We start from the raw sequence: 22,761 nt of genomic DNA, 5'->3' as shown, positions 1-22,761 counted from the left end.
GCATATGTAATTTAGCCAGTTAAGTAGAATGTGTGAAGAGGCAATGGAGCCCTGAACTTGGGAATCAGAAAGGCCTGGATTTAGCAATGAGTAGCTACTCTCACCCACAGCAAAATCACTGTGTCACAGTGCCTCAATCCTTGAGAGTTGTCAAGCAGAGACAGTATTACTTATTTCACAAAATTCCGGTGAAATATGAGAGAGACAAACTAAATAAAAGTGTTACTCATACTTGGTGTTATGAAAAAAAAAAATTTGCTTTCAGACTTCTAAAAATTTGGCAGCGTGTCAGAATAAAAATAATCCTGAAAAGCATTTATTTTCAGGTATTTACAGGAGTAAGTAGTACATGATTCTGAAAATTAATTAGAGCCAGGTTATTATCCCTCTCTTTCCAATAGTATGCAAACAGTGAAAGCTTACTGGCAACACAATCAATGAAAAGAACAGAGAATCGTTTGGTTGGATCAGAATCATTTTATGTCTGAATTACCTCATAAAAAGAACCAAATAATCTGCTTAAGACAATGATACAAAGTTACTTTCTTAGCCAATAACAACCTGAATTTTAGTTCAACTTCCTCTCATTAAATAGGGACCTATCCTATTCTATAAATGTAACTAATTGTGTAATTTTTACACAACTTATACCTACAAGCTTTATCCTCATTTATTAAAACAGTAGCTTCCAAATTTCCTTCACCACAATCCAAGTGGGTTGATTACCCATCAAAACCCAGTGCGTGCACATACACACACACACAGAATAAAACCACATAATCTACTGGCGACTATGATAGCTCTTATTCTATTTTATTTTCCTTCAAAATGATGGCCACACTCTTTTAAATTGATATATAATCCAAAAATAGGTTGCAAAAGTCAATTTGGAAAACACTTTTTTTTCAAGTATTTTCAACACTATAAAAGATGATATTCAGCAAGTTGCAGTGCTCCAAAATCGTGCGACTATAGACTATCTACTGTTAAAAGAACATATGGGATGTGAACAGTTCCCAGGAATGTGTTGGTTTAATTTGTCTGATTTTTCTCAAACTATTCAAATTCAGTTAGACAAGATCCATCATATTATTGATAAGTTTTCACAAATGCCTAGGGTACCTAAGTGGTTTTCTTGGTTTCACTGGATATGGCTGGTAATTGTAGGTCTGCTTTTGTTATGTATCTGTATTCCTATTCTGTTAATATGTGTACGCAATTTAATTAGTAGTTTGTTAAAACCTATACATGCTGAAGTTACTCTACAAGAAGATATGTCAAAGAAATAATCAACCTTCCCATGTTTTCTTCCGTCTGCTACTTCTAAAGCTTTTCTTCTTCCTTCCTAATTAAAACCCTTTAGTAGAATTCGTGCCTCATGTCGAAAATTACCGAGTATCATAATTCTTCCAAGTGGTGAAGATACCTCAAGACAAATGCTGGGCATAGAAGCCACAGGGCATAAATCTGCAAAGAAGTAAAAAGCTAACCTTTTCAAACAATATTGCTTCTCTCTCACTTACCAACTTTACATTTCCCTGTATGGCCCCGGAAGATGGCTGGTCAGCCAGAGACGGCTAAGATTCCTCAAGGGAGGAACAACCTAAGACAGGCACAGTCGCAGGGGGGCCATCAGGTGAGAAATTGGGGATCAACACAGGTGAGGCTTAGAACCTCACCCCCCTCTGTTTTGAGAGAAATCTTCTGCATCCGTGGATGTTTTGTTGCCCTTGTCTAGCTTGGATTAATACTTAGGCTACAGGCACACACCTGATCATCTACATTTGCCCTCTTACAGCACTAAATTATGTTTTCTACCTTTATCTTGCATCTACCTACCACTTCAGCATTTTATTAAAAAAAAAATAAGGGAGAAATGTGGGATCCACATATAAATCAAGTATAAAAATCAAATAAATAATCATATCTGACTTGATTATTTATAGTTCATGATGCGTGATCAAAACCTAAACTTTCTGTGATATGACTGCCCTTGCACTATTCACCAGGTAAGAACTTATTCACTATGTAAGAACTTGTTCACCATGTAAGAACTTGTTTGTTATGCTTCAGAAGATTGGAGACTGTTGAGAATTAGGCTTGGGGTTGATTAATGATTGTGCATTGAGTCCCCTATACAGAATTTTATTGTTGTTTACAACCATTTGATCAATAAATATGAGAGATGCCCTCTCAAAAAAAAAAGATGATATTCAAAATGGTATTTATGAGAGGCTATATATATACTGAATGATTCCAACTATATGACGTTCTGGAAAAGGCAAAGTATGGAAACAGTAAAAAGTTTAGTGGTTGACAGGGGTTGGGTAGGGATGAATAGCCAGAGCCAATTTTTAGCTAGTGAAACTAGTCTGTGTGATACTTAGTGGTGGATACATGTCATCATACATTTGTCCAAATCCACAGAATGTACACCACAAAGAGCAAACCCTGAAGTAAACTGTGGACTCTAGACAACGATGCTTCGATGTAGGGTCATCAACTGTAACCAAAGCCCCACTCTGGTGGGGATGTTGATAATGGGGAGGCTGTGCATGTGTGGGGACAGGCAGGGGACATGGGAAATCTCTGTACCTTCCACTCATGTTTGCTGTGAATCTAAAACTGCTCTAAAAAAATAAAGTATATTAACTTTTTAAGATGCTACTTATGTAAGCCTGAGTATATGCAATGTCCATTTATATATGGCTGAGTTCCTTCTTGGGTTATTTAGAATTCAAAATCTGCTTACATATAATGTTCACACTAATACTAATGCTTTTTACTTGCTGTATGCTTTTTTAGCATGTTATTATCTTATTTGAGTCCCAGAGTAATTCTGCAGGGTAAGCCAGTAGTAGCAGAGAAAACTAGGTAATGCTAAGTAAGACTTACCCCTGGTCCATGGTGAATTAGAAACCAAGTCAGGTTTTGACTTGAGTTACAGATCAAAGTTAAGACTCAAGACTCAAAAACATCCCATGCTCTAACCTACAAAAAGACTGCAAATCTTTTTAATAACAGAAAGTCCTCTCTCCTTCAAAGGGCACTGTCAATATTTTACTCCTATAGACCAGGCTGCCTGATATGGTAAATCAGTTAATGTCAGGACACCAAAATAATTTCGGAGCATGGCAGGGCGCATGGCAGGGCATCCAGTACGCCTCATGCTGGAAGTCCTTTCTATCGCTCTCTTATCACTAATACACCTTGTCATCCTCTATACAAACAAGCATTGTAGTAACAGGAAGAAGACCTTTTTTTTTTTTTTTTTGTGGGAAGTGTACCAGTCACCTTAGCATCACTTCCTGCATATCCTAAGTAGTCTCTGCACAGTGAAGAGGGCATCAGAATCCCAGCATTTAGGTTACTCTAGGACCTTGAGAAGAATCTAAGAATATATACCTTGTCTACCCCCAAACACAGCATGCCCTCTTCCATTTCCTATGTGATCAGCGGACTGCTATAGTCCTTGAATGCTCTTCTAGATTTCTTTTCCTCTTATAAGAGAAAGGATTGCAGGGCAAAAGCTGTGCAGCTTGATCGAAACAGACTGGTAATAAAGTCTGGCATTCAATTACTGCCACTGTAGTGAGGCTTGGCAGCAATAAAATAATTAAGTACATCTTAAAGATGTCTGCTAGATTAAACTTAACCCAGTAGCTCTCCAATCTTCAAGACAGCATAGTTCTTATCTGGAAGCCATTTCAAAATGCACCCTTCCAAGTTTGGGAATATCACTAAAAATTCAAGATGTAAATACCCTTTGATCAATAAATCCCACTGCTAAAAATTTATCCTACACAAATATTTGAACTCTATAATTATCTTACATCATATTTACTCAAATACACAAAAATAAATGTACATAGATGCTCAATTATTTGTAAGCACATAAAACTGGAAACAATTTAGATGTACATCAACAATTAGTAAAACCATTAGCTTAACTGATTAATTTATCCTGGATTTCTACTATCCCAAAGAATTGCTGCTATATTAAAGATACGTTACTCACAGCCTCTGAGTTATCAATAAATGGATCTGTCTCATCATAGCCAAAGCCTATATCAATTAAATCTTGTAGCCGATCCTTCCGGTGTTTACGGGGTTTCCCACCCTGCAAAGAACAGATATGTTAGAGTGATTCAGTGCTCTCACTATCTCCATAAATTTAAAAAATACCTCTTAGAAGACTCTCAAATAATTTCTATAGATAATCCCAATCCAGGAGGTTGAATTTATGTTCCCCTATACCATGAATGTCAATTATGCTTAAGGACTTGCTCCCAAAGAGTAGGGTATGAAAAAGAGGAGACAAAGTAACTTTCCAGTGAAAAACCTGGCCAACATTACCTGAGCCAGGTGGTTAAGGTCAACATCAACAGTGATATGTTATGTCACAGCATGTACCCTTGATATGATGTGATAAAAATGATATAGTTTAGTAGTTTTCCTTTCAAAAGCCTATGATCCCAACTATAACTTAACCTTCAGAAAAACACCATGACAAACTAAACCATGAGAAAAACATCAGCCAAACTAAACTGAGGGGCATTCTACAAATAACTGACCAGCATTCCTCAAAGCTGTCATGATTATTGAAAACAAGGAAAATCTGGAAAATGGTTACAGGTTAGATGAGCCTAAAGAGACAAATGACAAAATGGGATATGGGGCCCTGGATGGGGTTGAGGGGAGAAAAGAGGACATTAGGGGAAAACTAGTAAAATCCAAATAAACTGTGGCATTTAATAGTAATGTACCAAAATTGGTTTGTTATTAGTTCTAACAAATCTATTACACAAATGTAGTATGTTATAGGGGAGAGTGGGCAAGGACTGCCTGGGAATGCTTTTATTACCTTGCAACTTTTCTAGAAGTCCAAACTGTTGTTAAATCTTTTTAATGTTATAGAATTACACATATGGACATGTAAGAAAATTAAAAATGAGTACATGCAAAAACTGGTGGAATCTGAATAAGGTCTATGGTCTAGTGAACTGTGTCAATATCAATTTCCTAGTTTTGGTAACTATAGTTACGTAAGATACTACCACTGGCAGAAACTGGGCAACTGGTAGAAAGGACCTCTTTATACTGTATATGCAATTTCTTGTGAGTCTCTAATTCTTCCTAAATAAAAAATTTTTTGAAAAGTAAAGCAACAACAAAACAAAGGAATCAATTAGTGTTCCATTATTCACATCACAGAACCTTTTAACTCTGGCTGATTACAGTATGAAGAACTTTCTGTCTTGGATAAAAATGTTACATGTTTTCTAAAGGTTATATATAAACTTGTTATAAGTAGTTTAAGTGAGCAGGAAACCTAATATTTGTGGTACTAATAAAATGAGTATTCAGTTCATTCTCCAAGAACCATTTTAGATATTCATATTATTTACTCATTCAAATTCAACTATACTTCCTAACATCCCTTCTACTTGATTTTTTTGGTCCAGGAGTAGGGTGTCAGGGAAAGAAAGCTCAGAAAGGGGAGAGAAAACAATTACTGATAAGGATTCTTCCTACCAACATGCCACCACTGAGCCAAAAAGCATGAGATACAAGATGTGAATTTCTCATTCAGTTTCAATTCTCACACTGCTTATCTCTCAACACAAAGTGTGATTCTAATGGTAAAAGATGATAGATTTTGTGCAAACGAACCTTAAATAAAAGCAAATTGCTTCATTTTATTTCCTCGTGAAGAAACAGTGCCAGTATTCGAGGGAAGAAATGGTTATGTTGGACTTACCAAGGGTGCTATGCCTTGTGTAAAGTAATTTGCAAAGGTAATTCTCAATAAATGCTATGTTAAAAAACCTACACACTGATATTAAAAAACCTAATCCCCATAAGCTATGACTCCACACCATGATTTTCCATGGACAAAACACTATCAGAATACTAAGCCAATGAAGACAGCCATTAGAGTGTGAGAAAAAATAGCATTTCCCATATTTTTAGATTTTACAAGTTAGGTTAATTTAAAAAACAACTTAAGGCCAACACAATAAAGCCACCTAAGGCATAATCTCAGAACAAGGAAAATCCTTCTCAAGAAGTAACAGTTGGCAACCTTTACACAGACACATATGTAGCACATATACATACACACACAATACACGCAAGTGTGTGAACTGAAATCCAACACACAACATATTGTCCTCATTTTTTCCACTTGGAAGGTTTGCAAACTGGAACCCTTACACTATGTTATGGATTACAGTCAGATTCAGAAGTCAGGGGAAGGAAACGGATATTGCTAGAGTTATTCTATCGTGTAAAAGTCAACACACAAGCAATTAAATCCATGAGGGGCTCTTTCACCCAAAAAAAGAAAGGAAGTTCTAAGAAGAACATAAAAAGACAAAAACTTGGGAATATAAACAGACAAAAACTAATGAAGAGGACTAGCCCTGTCACATAGTAAATATATTTTGTTATGAAAATTAAAATAGATATGGCAGGAATATAAGAATAAACATAAATGGATAGCAATGTTCAGAAACCTACCATAGTATATGAGAATTTAACATAAAAAAAGGCAGCATTACAACTCACCGGAAAGCAATTAATAAATAAAACAGAATTCAGTGATATCAATTTCATTTATCAAATTATAAACTTTAAAAATTCTTGCAAGACAAAGAATCTGCTCAAACGCTGCTGCTAAGAGTGTACCATTAGAACTCTTTTGAAAAGCAATCTGAAAGCATGTGCCAAGAAATTTTGCCATACTCTTAATTTTTTTCTTTTGCTTCTTCTGTTTTCCAAACTTTCTATGAAGTATTAATGTCATAATGGAAATATACTAATTTTTAAAACTCTTCATCTTATTTGACCTGATAATTTTATTGTTAGGTAGCTTATTGTGAACCACTACTTAGATTGAAAAGTATCTATTATGAACTTAATGCTACAGAAAGCAAATTGCTAAATGTCAGAGGGAATTTAAATTTAAGAAAGGGAAGCTCTTGTCCTGAAGGAACTTAAAATCTATTCAGCAAATTAACTGAGCATCTATCAAGCGCCAGCCTTCATGGATTTTATAATATGGTGGAGAGGAGAAAGATTAAAAGAATAATTTCTTTATTCTTTTATTCAACAGCAATAAATGGTAGAAAGGAAAAATACAGGTGATACTGGACTTTTTTAAACAGAGGACCTAATCAAGGCTTTCTCAAGATATTCATGTCCAGCAGACTCAAAGACTCCAAGAAGGGGCTAGCAGTTACCAAAGGGGAGTGGTGGGGGAGGATGGGTGGGAAGAGGAGAAGAGGATTGAGGGGTATTATAATTGGCACACATGACGTGGTGGTGGGGGTTCACGAGGAAGGCAGTATAGCACAGAGAAGACAAGTAGTGACTTTGTGGCATCTTGCTACGCTAATGGACAGTGACTGCAATGGGATGTGGGGGAGACTTGATAATATGGGTGACTATAGTAATTATAATGTTTTTCATGTGAAACCTTTTTAAGAGTGTATATCAATGATACCTTAATAAATCATTATAACAAACAAACAAACAAAAGAGATTTATGCCCAGATAAGGGTGAGCTGAAGTAAGCTTATGGAAGCCACTGAAAGGATTAGAGCAGGGAAGCAACATAACAGGGTTAGTGCTTAACAAAACCACTCTGGCTACTGTGGTAGGGATAAGCACAGCTGGGGAAGAGAGCAGTTAGGAAAAGGAAAAAAAAAGCAGAGATTTTCAAGAAAGTCACAAGTTAACGGTGGCATGAAATATCTATTTTATGTACCTATGATGACAACGATGACAGCTATGATTCACGAGTGAGAACTCTCCATTAGCACCTATACTAAGTGCAGCCATCTATTTGTTCACACTCACAAAACTTAAGCTTGGAAAGGACAAATAACTTGTCTAAGATCACAGAAAATAATGGAGCCAATCTTCAAACTCATGAATGTCTGACTCTAAAGTGCTATTCCATTAGAAGTTCTATAAGAGAAGTTACAGGACCTCGGGGATCATTTTTCCACCCAGCACACCTTAAACTCAAAACCAAAACTGAAGCCAGTGTTCCCACTGTCACTCATTTCCAAATCAGCTTCTCCCACTTGACATTCCCATTTTATCCATTCTATTTTTCTGCCTTAAAACATCACCATAAGCTAAAGTTAAGAGACTAATGACACCAAGTTGTTAACAAGGATGTGGAAAAATTGAAACTCTCCAGCATAGCTGGTACAAAATGATACAGCCATTCTGGAAAAGAGTCTAGCAGTTTCTTGTAAAGGTAAACATACACTCACCATATGATCTAACAATCCCCCTCTTATTATTTACTCAAGAGAAATGAAAATGTACGTTCACACAAAGACTTGCATTCTAATGTTCAGAGCAGCTTTATTCATGCCAGCGAAAACTGGAAACAATCCGATGCCATCATCAGATAAATGGAAAAGCAAATTGTGATACATTCATACATGGATTACTATGCAGCAAGAAAAAGGTCACACAATGGATTACTAAGCAGCAAGAAAAAGGAAGAGACTACTGCTAACCATGCAACACAGATGAATTTCAAAAGCATCATGCTAAGTGTAAGAAGGCAGACAGAAAAGATTGTAAGTTTCCATTTACAGGCAACTCTCTCGAAAAGGAAAAAAACAAGAAAAGCAAAAAAATCTATAGTTACAGTAAGTAGATCAGAGGCTGGAGGGAGAAAATTATCTGCAGAGAAGTAAAAGGAAACTCCCTGGGCGATGAAATTGTTCTCTATCGTGACTCTGGTGGTGGTTATAGAACTGTGTGCATTTGTCAGAATTCATTAAATTGTACACTTAAAATGGATACATTTTATTTATTTAGATTATACTTCAATAATGCTGATTTTTAAAAGTCATTATTTATAATTTATCTCCTTATAAGTCTTTGCTCATATGATTATTCAAATCTACAGCTCCCTTTCCATTCTAACTGCCGATGCTATAATGCTGGCCATTGTTTTTCACTTAAATGTAATGAACGCCTTAATTAGTCTCTCCCTCATGCTTATCCTCAACTTATTCTGAATATATCTAATTAATATTTCTAAAATACCACTTCATATCATTCCCCTGCTCAAAATGCTTCAGAAAAATCCTACATGTGAAAAAATCCAAAACCGTCAATACAGAATTAAATGTGTTCTACAAGTTGACTCAAATTACCTTTCCAACTTTTTCCTTACAACTTTCCAATCTGAACACTTCCATCCATCACCTCTCTTCCCAAACACACTTGCTTCTTTCCTCATGTTTTCCCCTTATTTGGAATAATCTAACACCTCTCTGAATTCTCCCACAGTTTAAAATCTTTTCTCCTTGATGTTTTCTTTTTTAAACCATAACATCTTTTTCTGCCCTTCTAACAGTTTTTGTCTAGCACAACTGGCTGCCTATGAGATTAACCAAGGGGAAAACTAAAAAAAACAAAGACTCTGTTGTAAGGGGCACAATCAGACATATGCAGAAGTACAAGTAATTTATGAATAATCAGAGAGATTTAAGAACATTTAAGTCTACTCAAGGTGGCCAGCCATTTCCACAGGAAATTATAGCTGTTGTTAACAGTTCTGAGTCTCCAGTTTAATATACACAGTGAAATGGTTAAATAAATGTGATTCAGTGATAGTAACAAAATGTCTAAAGCTTTACAAGTACAAGAGTTTTGCCAAGCATCATATCTACTACAGCATCATTACAATGATAAAGACATAGATTACATATATTATGACACTATGTACATTCAATATTAACGCCATCTTAAAACCAAGCAGTGGAAGAATATTTATACAGAAAGCAACAAAAGCAGCTTACCAAATGTTACATATAGTTCAGGCTATTCACAGAAAAGGTAATATTAATGTTCACTAAGCATTTTCAAGTGTTCAACCCAACTGGTAATCATGAACATTAAAATAACAAGATACTGCTTTTACAGCTATCATACAAACAGTAGGATCTCATTTATGAAAAACAGCAATGTTATGTCTATAGATATATATAAAATGCTCAAAGAATTACAAGCAGGTAACCATGGTTAGCACCAATGGGGAAGGGATACAACTGGAGACAGTGGTGAAAAATAGTTTTGACTTACTATGTATTATTTGAATTTGTTTTTAATTCACAAGAATGTATTCATGTATTACTCAGATAATTTTTTTTAAATTGCCTGAAGTGCAAGAGAGCACATACGGAAGCACATGAGTATTTTTTAAAGTCCTGAAAGGCTACACATCAAACTAACAACAGCTGTTATGCATGGCAGCGGGCTTATACATAATTAGCTGATTTATATTTTCTTCTTTTTGTTTATCTGCATTTATACATTCTTTTACAGTGAACAAACCCTTTGAAATATGTAAATGCTTACACACCCACAGATCTCTGGGACAAGAAACTCAAACAGCAGTCATTTCTGAGGAAGGACCTGGTTAGCTGGGAGTCAGGGATAGAAGGGTAATTTTTATCATTTTACCTTTTGTATCTTTTGAATTTTTATTAAGTACATGTATTAATCACTCAAGAAATTTTATTTTCTTTAGGTCTGGACCACCGCATGTTCAATACCATTCGGTTCTTGACTCCTTACACAGTTCTGCTTTCCAGCCCTACTGCGGGGAAGGGCTCTTTCTTATATTCCTCTCCAAGAGTCAGGGTTACAAAGTCTTTGCTCTTCCATTAATGGCTTTCTGACAATGCATTTACTATCAGGCACATCCCGGTTCCCTTCTTCACCACAGAGGCCACCAGTGTACTGTTTTTTGGCCTCAATTTATTTTTCCTCACTTTCTGGCCTTACTGGAAAAACTGCCCTGGCCTGCTTTATGCCTTACCTCCCTTCTCTTTTCTCCTGTCTTCAGTTCTCTAGTCCCGAGTAATGCTGAAACTCAGTGATGTGCAAATGGCATAAACTGGAGCCAAACTTTTGACAGTTACCAAAAAGGCACAAACCAGTTAATTCACAAATATTAAAATTTCACCTGGAGGAACTCAAGACAGATTGGCAAAAGATTATACTTTATCACAGTGTCTTCCCTACCAGTCCTACTTTGAACTGCTCTCTCTTTCAGCATCCTTAGCAAAACTCCCTGTAGTAAAATCACTCTTACTTGAAAAATTCTCTGGAACTTTGCAGTTGTTACAGAGCTTATACAATAAATGCATCTTATAAAAATACAAAATTTATTTTCAAATTAAAAACCCTTGAGTTTTGCTACATCTAAAATGAAAAAACCTTTTTAAATCTATTCCTCTAGGACACTAGTTCATTATGACTCACAAGAAATGGCTTACTGAGTCATTAGTACCTGCTTAACCTGATAATCAGTGTTTCAAGCCAATGCAGTCTGATTACACTGTACCACTAAGCTGGAAAACAAACAAGATGTTCTTAGGACAGGACCCCCGACTGCCTCCAGGTAACAAGAAACCTAACTAATAACCAACACTCACTGATCACCTATGGAAAACAGAGGGTACATGACACTGATTGCTAGACTCCAGTCTTAGCATTGAGAAGAAACTATACCCTGGTCACAGAACTTCTCTATTTGGTCCCAGCCCTGTTACAACCTTATCTTTCTCTACCTCTGCTGATTTCCTTAACCTACCAAGAAAAAAGAATACAATTGAAGTCAGTGGAAGTCAAGAGCTGACTTAACATCACAGCAGTAGAGTACACAGATTTCTGTAATTACCACTTACAGATACAGGACCTTCCAAACATCATAAAACTGCTGATTCTCAATTGTTCCTAAGGGATTTGAGGAAGTTGCCGAGAACTTAGCTCAGAGGCCAAGAAATCTTAAAAAGGGCATGTTATGGCAAGCAATTACAACTGGCAACTGCGATAAATTATCATTTGAGAATTCTTCCTTGCCCTTTAAGACCCCCACAATCTCTGTTTTAAAAGATTAAAATATGTTTTTATTATATATGTGTTACCATACTATTATTTCTCCATAGAACCTAAATATACTGGTATCTGTGCTTCATAAGTAGAATTTATTTTGTGGTGGTATTAACAAGTTTGCCCAAACTGCTTTACCCAAATCCCTAGCAAGATGATAGGGACCAGACATAACGTAATGTCAAAAGGGAGGAAAACCAGCCGACGAAGGTTCCAAGGAAGCTTGAACCCCTCAGCAAGTGTGGATGGTCATCTAGTAATATAAGTAACTGATAGAATCTTATAACCCACAGCCAGAGTGTATAAATGCATTCTATCATCCACCTGTATTAGTCTCACAGTTCAAAACAGTTTTTAAACAATACATAATTATTTTAAGCATACAAATAAATTTCCTTTCCACTCAATTAAATAGTATTTACAATGAAGAAGTTGCTCATCAGAAATTATATACTTATTCTAAAACACTGCCACTCTTTAAAACGTGTCCGGACAAAACTAATATTAGAAGCCATACCTAAACAAAATCAAGACTTCTTATAAATACATTTCGTTTTTTATCAAAAGCATTTGATCAACTGCTTTACTTGTAAGATTGCTCAGAATTACTTTTATACCATCAAATCTACTCTTATACTCCCTTTTAAAGAAATACGAAGCAACCAGGGCTCTAGAAGTCCCAAATCCATAGAATTAACCATCAAAGGTGGTATTTAAAGTCTACATGGCATAGTAAGATTTTAAAGTCACAATGCTTTTCGTAAATCCTAATAAATGCCTGGCAGAATACATGTCTTCCTATTCAGAGAGTCATTCAGATTCAAATAGTCTTAACTGGGGCCCTACTAGGCACCAGGTACTGTGTGCTAAGTGCTTTCATTTAGAGTACTGAAAGTATATTCACTTCTAGGATGGCATATCTTTCGTGGTACTCCAGATGGTTGGAGTAATATAAAAATCACTTAAAGAAATCGTCCAAACACCACAGGTTATTTTATGCCCTAGAAGGCTTAGAGAACAAGTCCACACCCATCAAACTGAACCTCATTCCCTGCTTTAGAGTAAATATGGCCTCAGAAAGAAGATGTGGTACATATACACAATAGAATATTATTTAGCCATAAGAAAAGAAAGAAATCCTGCCATTTGCAACAACATGGATGACCTAGAGTTACTATGCTCAGTGAAATAAGCCAGGTGGAGAAAGACAAATACCACATGACTCCACTTATTTGTATAATCTAAAAACAAAACAAAATGAACAAAATAGCAATAGACTCACAGACACTGAGGAGTAACTGATGTTTACTACTGGTGAGGATCTGGGGTGGGTGGATGGGAAGAGTGAGATGGATTAAAGGGCACAAAAATGATCAATCATAATATAAGTTGGTCACGGGAATGGTAGTACAGCATGGAGAATACAGTCAATTATTTCCTAACATCTTCCTATGTTGACAGATAGTAACCACACTAGTGGGGGTGAGGATTTAATAATGTGGGTAATGGCTGAACCACTGTGTTGTATTCCTGAAATCAATATAATATTGTGTATCAACTATACTTCAATTTTTTAAAAATTGGGAATGAGGAAAGGCATGTGGGCCACTTTAACTATCCTGCTTCCTTCCTACAGTAACCAACAGAATAAATTTGGAGCCTATAGAGCAGTAGAAATGTCAAAACCTGGACTTCGCTATTTAATAAGATTTATGTACAACAACCAATTTAGTATACGCTAGGTAAAAGTAAGTACTGAATAGTTATACTGTCCTCCCTCTCCCAAATTTAGCAACTGATACCTGAAGAGTAACACAACAGGAAATAGGGCAAGGCAATAAAAATAGGGCAGAATAGGGAGAAAAAATTACAAACCATTCAATACAGGGTTCTCCTTTTATAGTTTTAGCCTCCCTTTAATTTGTTATCACTGTTTTTCAACTAGCAAAACTGTCTCAATCCTTCTTCCCTGTGCAACTACTGCAAGACAAAGGACATGTCCTATATTCCTGGTTCTCCTTCCCTTCTCCCTCCAGAGGGAGGCCTGCTCCACTGCATGCAGTTCTTCTCCAGCACAAGCAACAGCTACCTGTACTGATGACCATAAAAGGCCCATAAACTTGCCTCAGGCCTTCCCACAAACCACAAAATTTATCACTATCATCACCCATAGACCCAGCCATATATCAATACATCTTATTTTTCCCCATATCTGGAAAACCCCCAATTGAGTTTAATTTATTCAGTTCCCTGAAACTTCTTAGAAATGCATTCGCCTTCACAACGGGAATGGCATATCCTCCCACATGTACCACCAACCACTCTGCTCACAGATGATAAAGGGTAGAATGTAAGAGCAGATGGACCAATGAGTTAAATATATTAGAAAAAAAATACAGTGAAGCAAGTATACCAAGGTCTCAAACTAGGGCTTAAGAGCTGGAGTTGGCCCACTGATGTATTTGTTTGGTCCAGGAGATGTTTTAATTAGAAGCCCACATTTAAAAGTAAGAGATATTAGAGTAAAATCCAGAAGGGGCTTTGAAAAATATGAACCTCCCCATTTACAGATAAGAAAACTGTAGCCCAAAGAGGGTAAATACCTCACCAAAGGACACAGTTAGTAGGTGAAAAAGTATGTCCTAGAACTTGACCCACATTCCAAACTATTCTTAATGTATTTCCCCCACCCCTAGACAGTTTCTTTATTACCAAAAGGAGCCAAGCAAGATCCTAGTTGCATTTTGAGGATAACATGAATGACAGGGCCAGTGTGAGCTGACATCCTATCTCTGTGAGATACTTTTCAATGCTCACAGGGAAACAGAGGGGCAAAGTCTTACTTCTCATGGGTTATGCTTTAGCGAAGTGCCAAGGAGAAGTTAAAGCCATAGGATAAACATCGGGGGGCGGGGGGTCTTCCTACAAAACCAAATATACTAGAAAATGTAAGAAAAATGTTAGGCAACTTCACGATCAGGTAATTAAAATTTATCTTTATATTAAAACAAACAAAATTACTGAGCTAGAGAATATAAAATGTACATGAATTTTTAAGGTAAACAAGACACTTTCAAAGAAATTTTGTGCTGCTTCTGACTGAAAACGATCCGGGGTCCAGAAGTATACACATTTATCGTCTCAAGCTCTTAAGAGACAGGAAGGCTTGAGAACTACTACACTACCAGAATTAAAGCTAGCCTTATCAATGGCAGTGGAAAGCACAAAGGATTAGAGCTAGACAGACCTGGATATGCAGCTGAGTTCCTGCCTCTGTGACCTTAAATCGGTTACTTAACCTTGACCTCAGATTCTCAGTTTCTTCATCTGTAAAACACAGTATTACTTACCTTGTAGTTTTGTTCTAAGAATTAGAAATAATATACATTAAGCAAACTGGACTCTGGAAGAAGTATAATAAATAATGGCTACTATTATATACGTACATACACATAGTATATAATAGCATATATGCTACTATTACAAACCTTGATCAAAATCTTTTGACTAGTCATTTACTTGGATTCAATTTGTGAGAACAAGATAAAGTGGGCAATGGATATAAGCCCTCCCAACCAGGCACAGGAAAAAAAAGGGGGGGCCAACTGGATAAAATTGCCTAAGTGAAGAGTTTTTTTATACTCACATATTTCATTTCAAACTTCTTAGCCAACATTTCCACTTCTTGCCTCTCTTGATGTTCATCATTAAATGGGTCTTCTGTGTGAATGGGCTTCTTCTGATTCAAAGTGAATGGGAAGAGAAACAGAAGTATTAGTATTATTTCAACCAGAGTTGAATGTCTTTAAATTTAACGACAGTCAATGTTTCCAAATATTAACAAAATATTTGTTAGAAGCATTGGAAGTAGCCAGAAAGAAATGTTGGTTTGTAGCAAAAATACTTGTAGTTTTAATGGATTCTTAGACATTCTGAAGTTTTTTTTGGTGGTTTGAAAACACACTTCAAACTGTCTCTACCTGCAAAATGATCTATGGTCATGTCACCCCATCCAACATAAAAAGGCCTAAAAAACACAAGAAAATTGGGTAAAAATGAAAATGCCATTTACAACTGCAGTTTGAGATCTTCCCAAAAAAGATTAACTACTTTGGTCAGGAAATGCTTCTAAAAGAGTCTCTAGATTATTAATTAGAGTCAACATTTAATCATTTGCCCAGAGTTATCTGTAGCTGCTACAGCTTTCTGATGAGACCCAGCTTCAACAAACTCAATGTCACCTACATTCTGTTAATGGACAGCCACTCGGGGGAATACATACTACTTTTAAACAAAGCTAGAATAGTAAAATTGCTGCAAACAGATTACATTACCATGGCTTCCTTCTGGTAGGGGAGAATGAAAAAAACCATCATTATAACACCTGGTTTTAAAAAAGACACAGCTAGGATCCCACGTTTGCCATCACTTTACCAAAAGAAGAAAAAAAGAGAGAGAGAAAGGAAGGATAAATCACCTTTACTCAAGTTTACTACTGTAGCAGACAGATTTCATATATGTATGTTTTTCAATATACAAAGAAGCCAAAACAGGGAGCTACCTGAAATGGACAATTGACTAGAAAGTTAATTTTTTCAAAAAAAGGTTAGATGGCTAGATATTTTTACTCAAGTAGCATCTTCAAGTAATAAAAATGAAAGTCTTCCAGCTGAAATACTGGATACAGATTTGGCTGACCCTGAAGGGCAAGAAAAAGAAAAATACAGAAGGGATGATTTGCACACTTTGGAATTGAGACACTTCTTTCTGGACATAAAGGCTGAGTTTAAAAGTATGGCAAAAAAATATGGACAGAATGAATACAAAACAATTCATCATAACTATAGCATTAAAATAAAGGAATACCTCTTAAGGCTTAAAGATAATGATTTTAGGATTTTTAAAATTATCTATTGTGATGGGTAATATATTTATTGACTCTTTTATCCCAATAGGAGTATCAATGGAAAATATAAATACTGAAAGAAAATAAACTAGCAGGAATAGATTGATAATGAAACAAGAACTACTAGGCACATCCAGGGTACAGCCTTAGCTTGAGACTTAAGTTAAGCTAAGGACTGTGAGCAACCTGCAGGCCTTGCTTGCCATTATAAACTGTTCTTTCATTTCACTGTGAGCCCAAATACTAAGTCTTACCACTGGTCTGACCCATTTTATACATACAAATATAAATACACAGATACATGTTTTTAATAAGAATTACCTTATAAGTCATCCTAAAATATTTTAAGTAGACTTTATGTAGGCAACAGAAGTAAATTTCTTACTCTTCACAGTACGTAAAAATAAATCAAAGAAAACTGACTCCCTTTTCTTTCAGTTAAGGAATAACCCTCTACCACAATCAAGGCTCTAAGTAAGCTTTACGTTTTTCAGGTGAAAAAAGTACCTGAAAATTAGTAAATACTAAAATTACCAACTACCCACAGGCAAAACTGACACAATAGTTTTGTCCTTTGACGTTAACTCATTAGCATCATTTTCAAATCTTTCATGTTATGCAAAATATGCAATATGAAAAGCAATGGAATACCACAGAATTCTGTAGCAATATAATCACATTAACACTGTAATAATTTTTTTTTGTTAAAGTGTTCAATTAATAATGTTCACAAAGGATGTTTTCGTTAACTGTTTTTTTGGTTTACTAAGGGTTAAAAAAGAATTTCTTGTGTATCAATTACCGCCAAAATTTATTTCTAAATTGAACTATTTCCCTTTAGCCAGAAATGGTAAACAAAGCCTCAGTCATCATCCTGAACCACCGTAAGCAGGGCTCAATCCTCTACAGAGATAACAAGGGTAAGGGTTTAGGTAACTTGTGTTCTGACAACTTACAAGGGGGTTTCATTTATCCTATTTTGCCAACATACTTTCATTTAATTGTGCTTTTCCTCAGTAAAAACCAGAGTATAGAAAAGATCGATTGCACTCAATTAATTGGGGTTTTACTGTTCATTTCCTTTTTATGAAGGGGGATGATTTATTACACCCCAACATATATGGTATTCACATGTTTAACAGATTTTTTTTTTATACCTACAGCTAGCAATAAAATCTTATTTAATGATAAATGGCTTTCAAATTTTTAAATGGCTTTTCTTCTTTTAATTTCACAAGATCTCTTTTTCTCCCCTTTCTATTTTTATCCTACTATGTGGCATGTATTTCAAATACGGTAACTCAAAATGAAAACCATTTTGAAAATACTACAAACATCCCTAAAAATAACTGGATTCTCCCTGAGGGGAAGAAAAACCAAATTTGGGTATCACCACTCTGCAGATCAATTCTATTGGTCACACTTCGCTTTAATGGTTTCTTTCTAGGATTTCCTTTCATGGAAGTATGACAACTTGATTTTAGAAAAGTGTTTCTACACTTCCTTAGGTAATAAATACATTAATTGGGAGTAATCATAGGAAATCTGGCAAATCTTTGTTGCAATGGTGCATTGTATAAACAATGAATTTTTTTTGTTCAGTGGAATATGAAAAATTATTTATGGTTGAATATGCAAGAAAACTGGACTAAGATATCCCCAAATTGATAGCATAAACAGCAAAATTAAACTGAGTTCTTCATCTTTCTCCTATTAACATGGCACTAGTAATTCTGATATTATCAAGTTAACTAATTTCGTTTAATTAAATGGCAATAATTAAATGGCAAAATGAACTTTTTAATAATTAACAACATAATTTATCATGGCATGAGTATTACTGGCAAGAAGAGGGTCACACAGAGGTCTTTGTATTGCTACTATAACTCTCACTTTAGTCCATTGTGGCAGGACCTTTTAAATTTAACCTATGCCAGTTAATTTTTAGAAATTTTACTTTATTAAGAACTAGTACTAATATAAAAAAGTACTAATAAGATTACATGTAAACACTCCATGCATTAGCCTCCTCATTTGTAAAGTAGAGATAATGGTTCCTACCTCATGGAGCTCTGCTGGACCAAACTCCATAAGCCATGCACTGTACTTAAAACCGTATCTAGCACATGGGAAGAACTCAGTAAATGTTAGCTCTTATTACATGCTGTCACCAAATATGCTGCTTTTCACCTGTAATTTATGAAGTAGATTAGGGAGTAAAGTTGCAAACCTACTTAGGAGATCAAATACAATTTATTTGAAAAACGCCCCAATCCAGTATTTTCAGAACTCTATTGGGGGAAAAAAAAAATGACATCACACTTACAAATAATAGGAACACTAATGCTAGTCTAAAGAGCAAAATGTTATGTGGAAGTGACCACATTGCCTTTAGAATTTACTTATTACCTATGCTTAGCAATTCATTTTGGTTGCAAATAATTAGTAATGATTTAACCACACAACAGTATTTGCAAAATAATGATCAAAGGCTTAGTTGGCCTTAAAATAAACAAATCTAGTGACACTGTTTGAATGGTATTTTTATACTAAGGAATCATTCATTCCAACTATAAAGACAGCTGTAGATGAAAACAAAACAAGTGACTTCTGGAGCCCAACAGACCTGTGTGCTACTGTAAAACCAACCAGATAAACAGAGTGATCACCAAACCACAGAGAAACTCATTCTCTTATTACTGTTACTCTATCATCTGAAATCTGAAAATTACCAACCGGCAACAATAAAAATTACAATTACCAACACCTCTTTCCTACCTCCGTTACCATCAAAAGCATACCTATAGATTGCAATACATTTTTTTTAAATTCAAAGTTGATTTTTTCCATCATTCTCCAAAAATTACAACGGCCAAGTGCAATACCCTCCAACTCGGGCTTATAAACTAATGATATGCACTGCAATGAGAATGTGATGGCAGGCGCCAGACCGATCAGGAGAGACTCCTTTCTTTTCAATTACAGTGAAAAAAAACTCCAGAGAAAACAAAGATTTACCAATACCAACACAAAGGAGAAAAATAAGTAACCAGATAACTAACCACTTCTCCTTGATTCCTAAAGTGGACTCCTTAGTCTGAAAATTTCAGATTACTTTAAAATCCCTTCAGTTAAGAAAAAGACTCCACGCTCGCAAGCACATCTCAGCGCAAAGCGTAACTACTAGTGATGAAGCTGAGGATGATATTGGAGGGGGTTATACAATCCCTCGCCTTCAGACTGGGGGGCGTGTCCCCCAAGCCTTTTCTCTTCCTTTCTACCGGAACGACTGCTGGAGCTCCACAAGGAAGACCCAACAACGCAACTTGCAGGGCCCCGAGATTCTGTATGGGGAGCAGAAAGAAAAGGAAGAAAATCTGAGGTTTCGAAAGGTGCCGAGGAAAACCGGCTCAGAGCGGCGTTTGGAGGGCGCACGAAGGGGGTTGGTGGAACCGGGTGGGAACCTGGCCAAAGCGGGGGAGCAAAAGAAAACAGCACCAAGCACGCATCCACCCGCTCGGCCCCTGCCCCCTCCAGGGCGATCCGAGACGCGCCAGGTGGGCGTCTGAAGGTACAGAGCACTGGGGAAGACGGACGGGTCCGAAGGACTCCGGGGTCTGGGGGAGAAGAGAAGAATCTTCTGTACCCGTTGTTCTCCGCACAGCAGTAGCTCCGGGTAACTGAACTCCACGCAGCTCTCGTCGGTGGGATCCTTGAGCACCAGCTCCAGGCGCACTGTCTCCCTCGGCGGCCTCTGCTGCGGCTCGGCCCGGGAAGCCGATTCCCGCGGTGGGGGCGGCTGCAAGTGCAGCTGCGGGAGCGGCGGCGGCGGCGGCTCGGGCCGCGGGGGCTCGCGCTGCAGCGACATAGGCGGCTCGGCGCGGCTGACCTCGCGCTGGGGGAGCGGTTTCTCCCGCGGCGGGGGCTGCGCGTCCGACCGGGGGGCAGCTTCCCGCGGGCCGGGCTGCTCCGCCCGGGCCGGCTCGCGGTACGGCTGCGGCTCCAGCCGGGGGGGCTCGCGAGGGTACTCGGGCTCGCGTTCGGCACTCGGGTACTCGGCCTCGCGCCGTCTCACCGGTGACAGGCTAATAAACGCTACTCTGCGTGGCTCCGCCATCCCCACTGTTCTGGCCCTCTGCCTTCGCCCGAACCGGCGCTCGGTTCTACGCCGAGTTGTTTGCCTGCCCGCCCTTCCTTTTGCTCTCCGTTGCTTTTCTTCCCTCCACCACCCTCAGTCGTCTCCGCCGACGCCACCGTGAGTGCGGACCGTGCCCCCTTCCCCGCTACTATGTTCTGATGAGCTCCACCGCCATCGCCAGGGTCGCCGCAGCCGCCATGTTGGATCCCCCACATAAATAGAAGCAAGCCGCTGAGCGGGCGCATGCGCAGACCGGAGACGCTCGCGTCCACCGTCGTGGCTGTGGCTCAGTTTTCCTCTTTTCCTCCAACAGTCTGGAATCCAGACAGGTCAGCGGAAGTTACGTAGCGGTAGAGCTAGTTTCCTTGGAAACGAAGACGCTGTCTGCGCCCTTTCTAAAAGGGAGGGGTCTGGAGATTTCCGAGAAGCTTCATATTCGCTCCGGAAATTGGAGGCTCGCGTGGGGCTCGCCTAGGGGCGAGAGAGTCTGGATGTGCCTGAGGCCGACTGCGTCATGGCGCCGGATCCTGCCTGACACACGCTGACCTCTCTCAGCTCTAGAGGGTTGGGGTTGTCAGCTGGTTGGTCAAGGCTGTTACGGAGAAAGTGTAGAGGGGCGCGAGGACCAGCCGCCGGCGCCCCCGCGGCCCCAAGAAAGGAAAAGGCTAACTCCAGCCGACTCGCCCTGCGGCCTCCCTCCGCAGAGCGCAGCCCCGACTCCCACATGCCTGCGTTTCCTAGACCGACGCCTGTTTTCCTCTCCCGGCCGTGGTAGGGATTCTGTGTGGCACGGTCGTAAAGTGCCTAATAAGGCTTTGTAGTTGGGAAACTGAACAAGCAAATGAACAGTTCTGGACCCTTTTATAAAACCTAAGCTCCTGAAAGTAATAAACGTCTCAAGACGATTCGCTGGTATTTTAGGGGATGCGTTCTCTGAAAGAAGAATGCTTAAAAGACCCCTTTTGGGGTAGGACAGGAGCCGTTCTTGGTAATGCTTTGTAGGCATACCGGTGATTAACTAAATGGAATTCAAGTTTTAAAGGATGAAAGTTTCTGTCCGTTTTAAACCTTTCATTAGAGAGCAAATTTGAGGGTTTGGCTTCCACATACTGAAGGGAATCCGCGCCTTCTGTTAATACCATTAGCTGGATTAACGATGTTAACATTATTGATGACTCCAGTCAATGTGGCATCATAAATTCTGAGGAGTTTCAGTTTTTTGCTTTCCAATTCCTTTCCCTATTCGTATGAAGATGGCGATGGAACCGATGGTTCCAGAGGTCCCTCCCAGCTCTAAATTACTATCATTTTTTTTCTTGGCACTCTGTTTTACCTCCATTGTGTTACCCATTGGTCCTGTTCGCATTAGGGTTGTCATTTCTGTACTGTTTTAGTAGCACTTAAGTCTATCCTCAGTCTTTATTCCTGCCAGTCTTGCAGTGGGGCTATATAAATGCTGCTAAAACACTGGGATTTTTAATTATATCATTCTCTCTGTTCTAGCTGAAACTTACCTACAAAGTAAATACTATGCTTAACTCATATTTGATATCCTCCACAATTTATCTCAGACAGCAAACTGGTGATCTGTGGGCCAGTATTCCTTCTATGCATAATATTTTTTGTGTGTATAGAGCACAATTTGTTTATACATTGAACTTATTAATGGGCATTTGGTATATTTGTCAGCTTTAATGCTTATAATCATTTTCTGTTTTCCAAAGGGAAATGTCATGGAATTCATGTTGAATATTTCCTTAAGCAGAACCTGTTTTGTTGCAAA

The 22,761-nt window shown here is 37.9% G+C and overlaps 1 protein-coding gene across 4 annotated transcripts in view; it reads right to left on the bottom strand.

Moving 5' to 3' along the window:
* Positions 1–22,505, bottom strand: part of UBN2 (ubinuclein 2) — a 71,066-nt gene extending 48,561 nt beyond the window's left edge. The window contains exons 1-3 of one of the 4 annotated variants that reach the window (XM_036905499.2): positions 20,487–22,505; positions 15,581–15,673; positions 4,019–4,120 (exon numbers count right to left, since the gene is read on the bottom strand). In XM_036905499.2, coding sequence (XP_036761394.2) covers positions 4,019–4,120; positions 15,581–15,673; positions 20,487–20,957 — 666 coding nt within the window. In that variant the 5' untranslated portion in view covers positions 20,958–22,505. The remainder of the gene's footprint in view (positions 1–4,018; positions 4,121–15,580; positions 15,674–20,486) is intronic. The other 3 variants (XM_036905497.2, XM_036905498.2, XM_036905496.2) reach the window with 3 other exon arrangements.
* Between the last annotated feature and the right edge of the window lie 256 nt (positions 22,506–22,761).

Source organism: Manis pentadactyla, chromosome 7 (genome assembly GCF_030020395.1).
Source record: "Manis pentadactyla isolate mManPen7 chromosome 7, mManPen7.hap1, whole genome shotgun sequence".
NCBI lineage: Eukaryota > Metazoa > Chordata > Mammalia > Pholidota > Manidae > Manis > Manis pentadactyla.
Note: the sequence above shows the minus strand (reverse complement) of the source record. Positions and strands in the feature narration are given on the sequence as shown.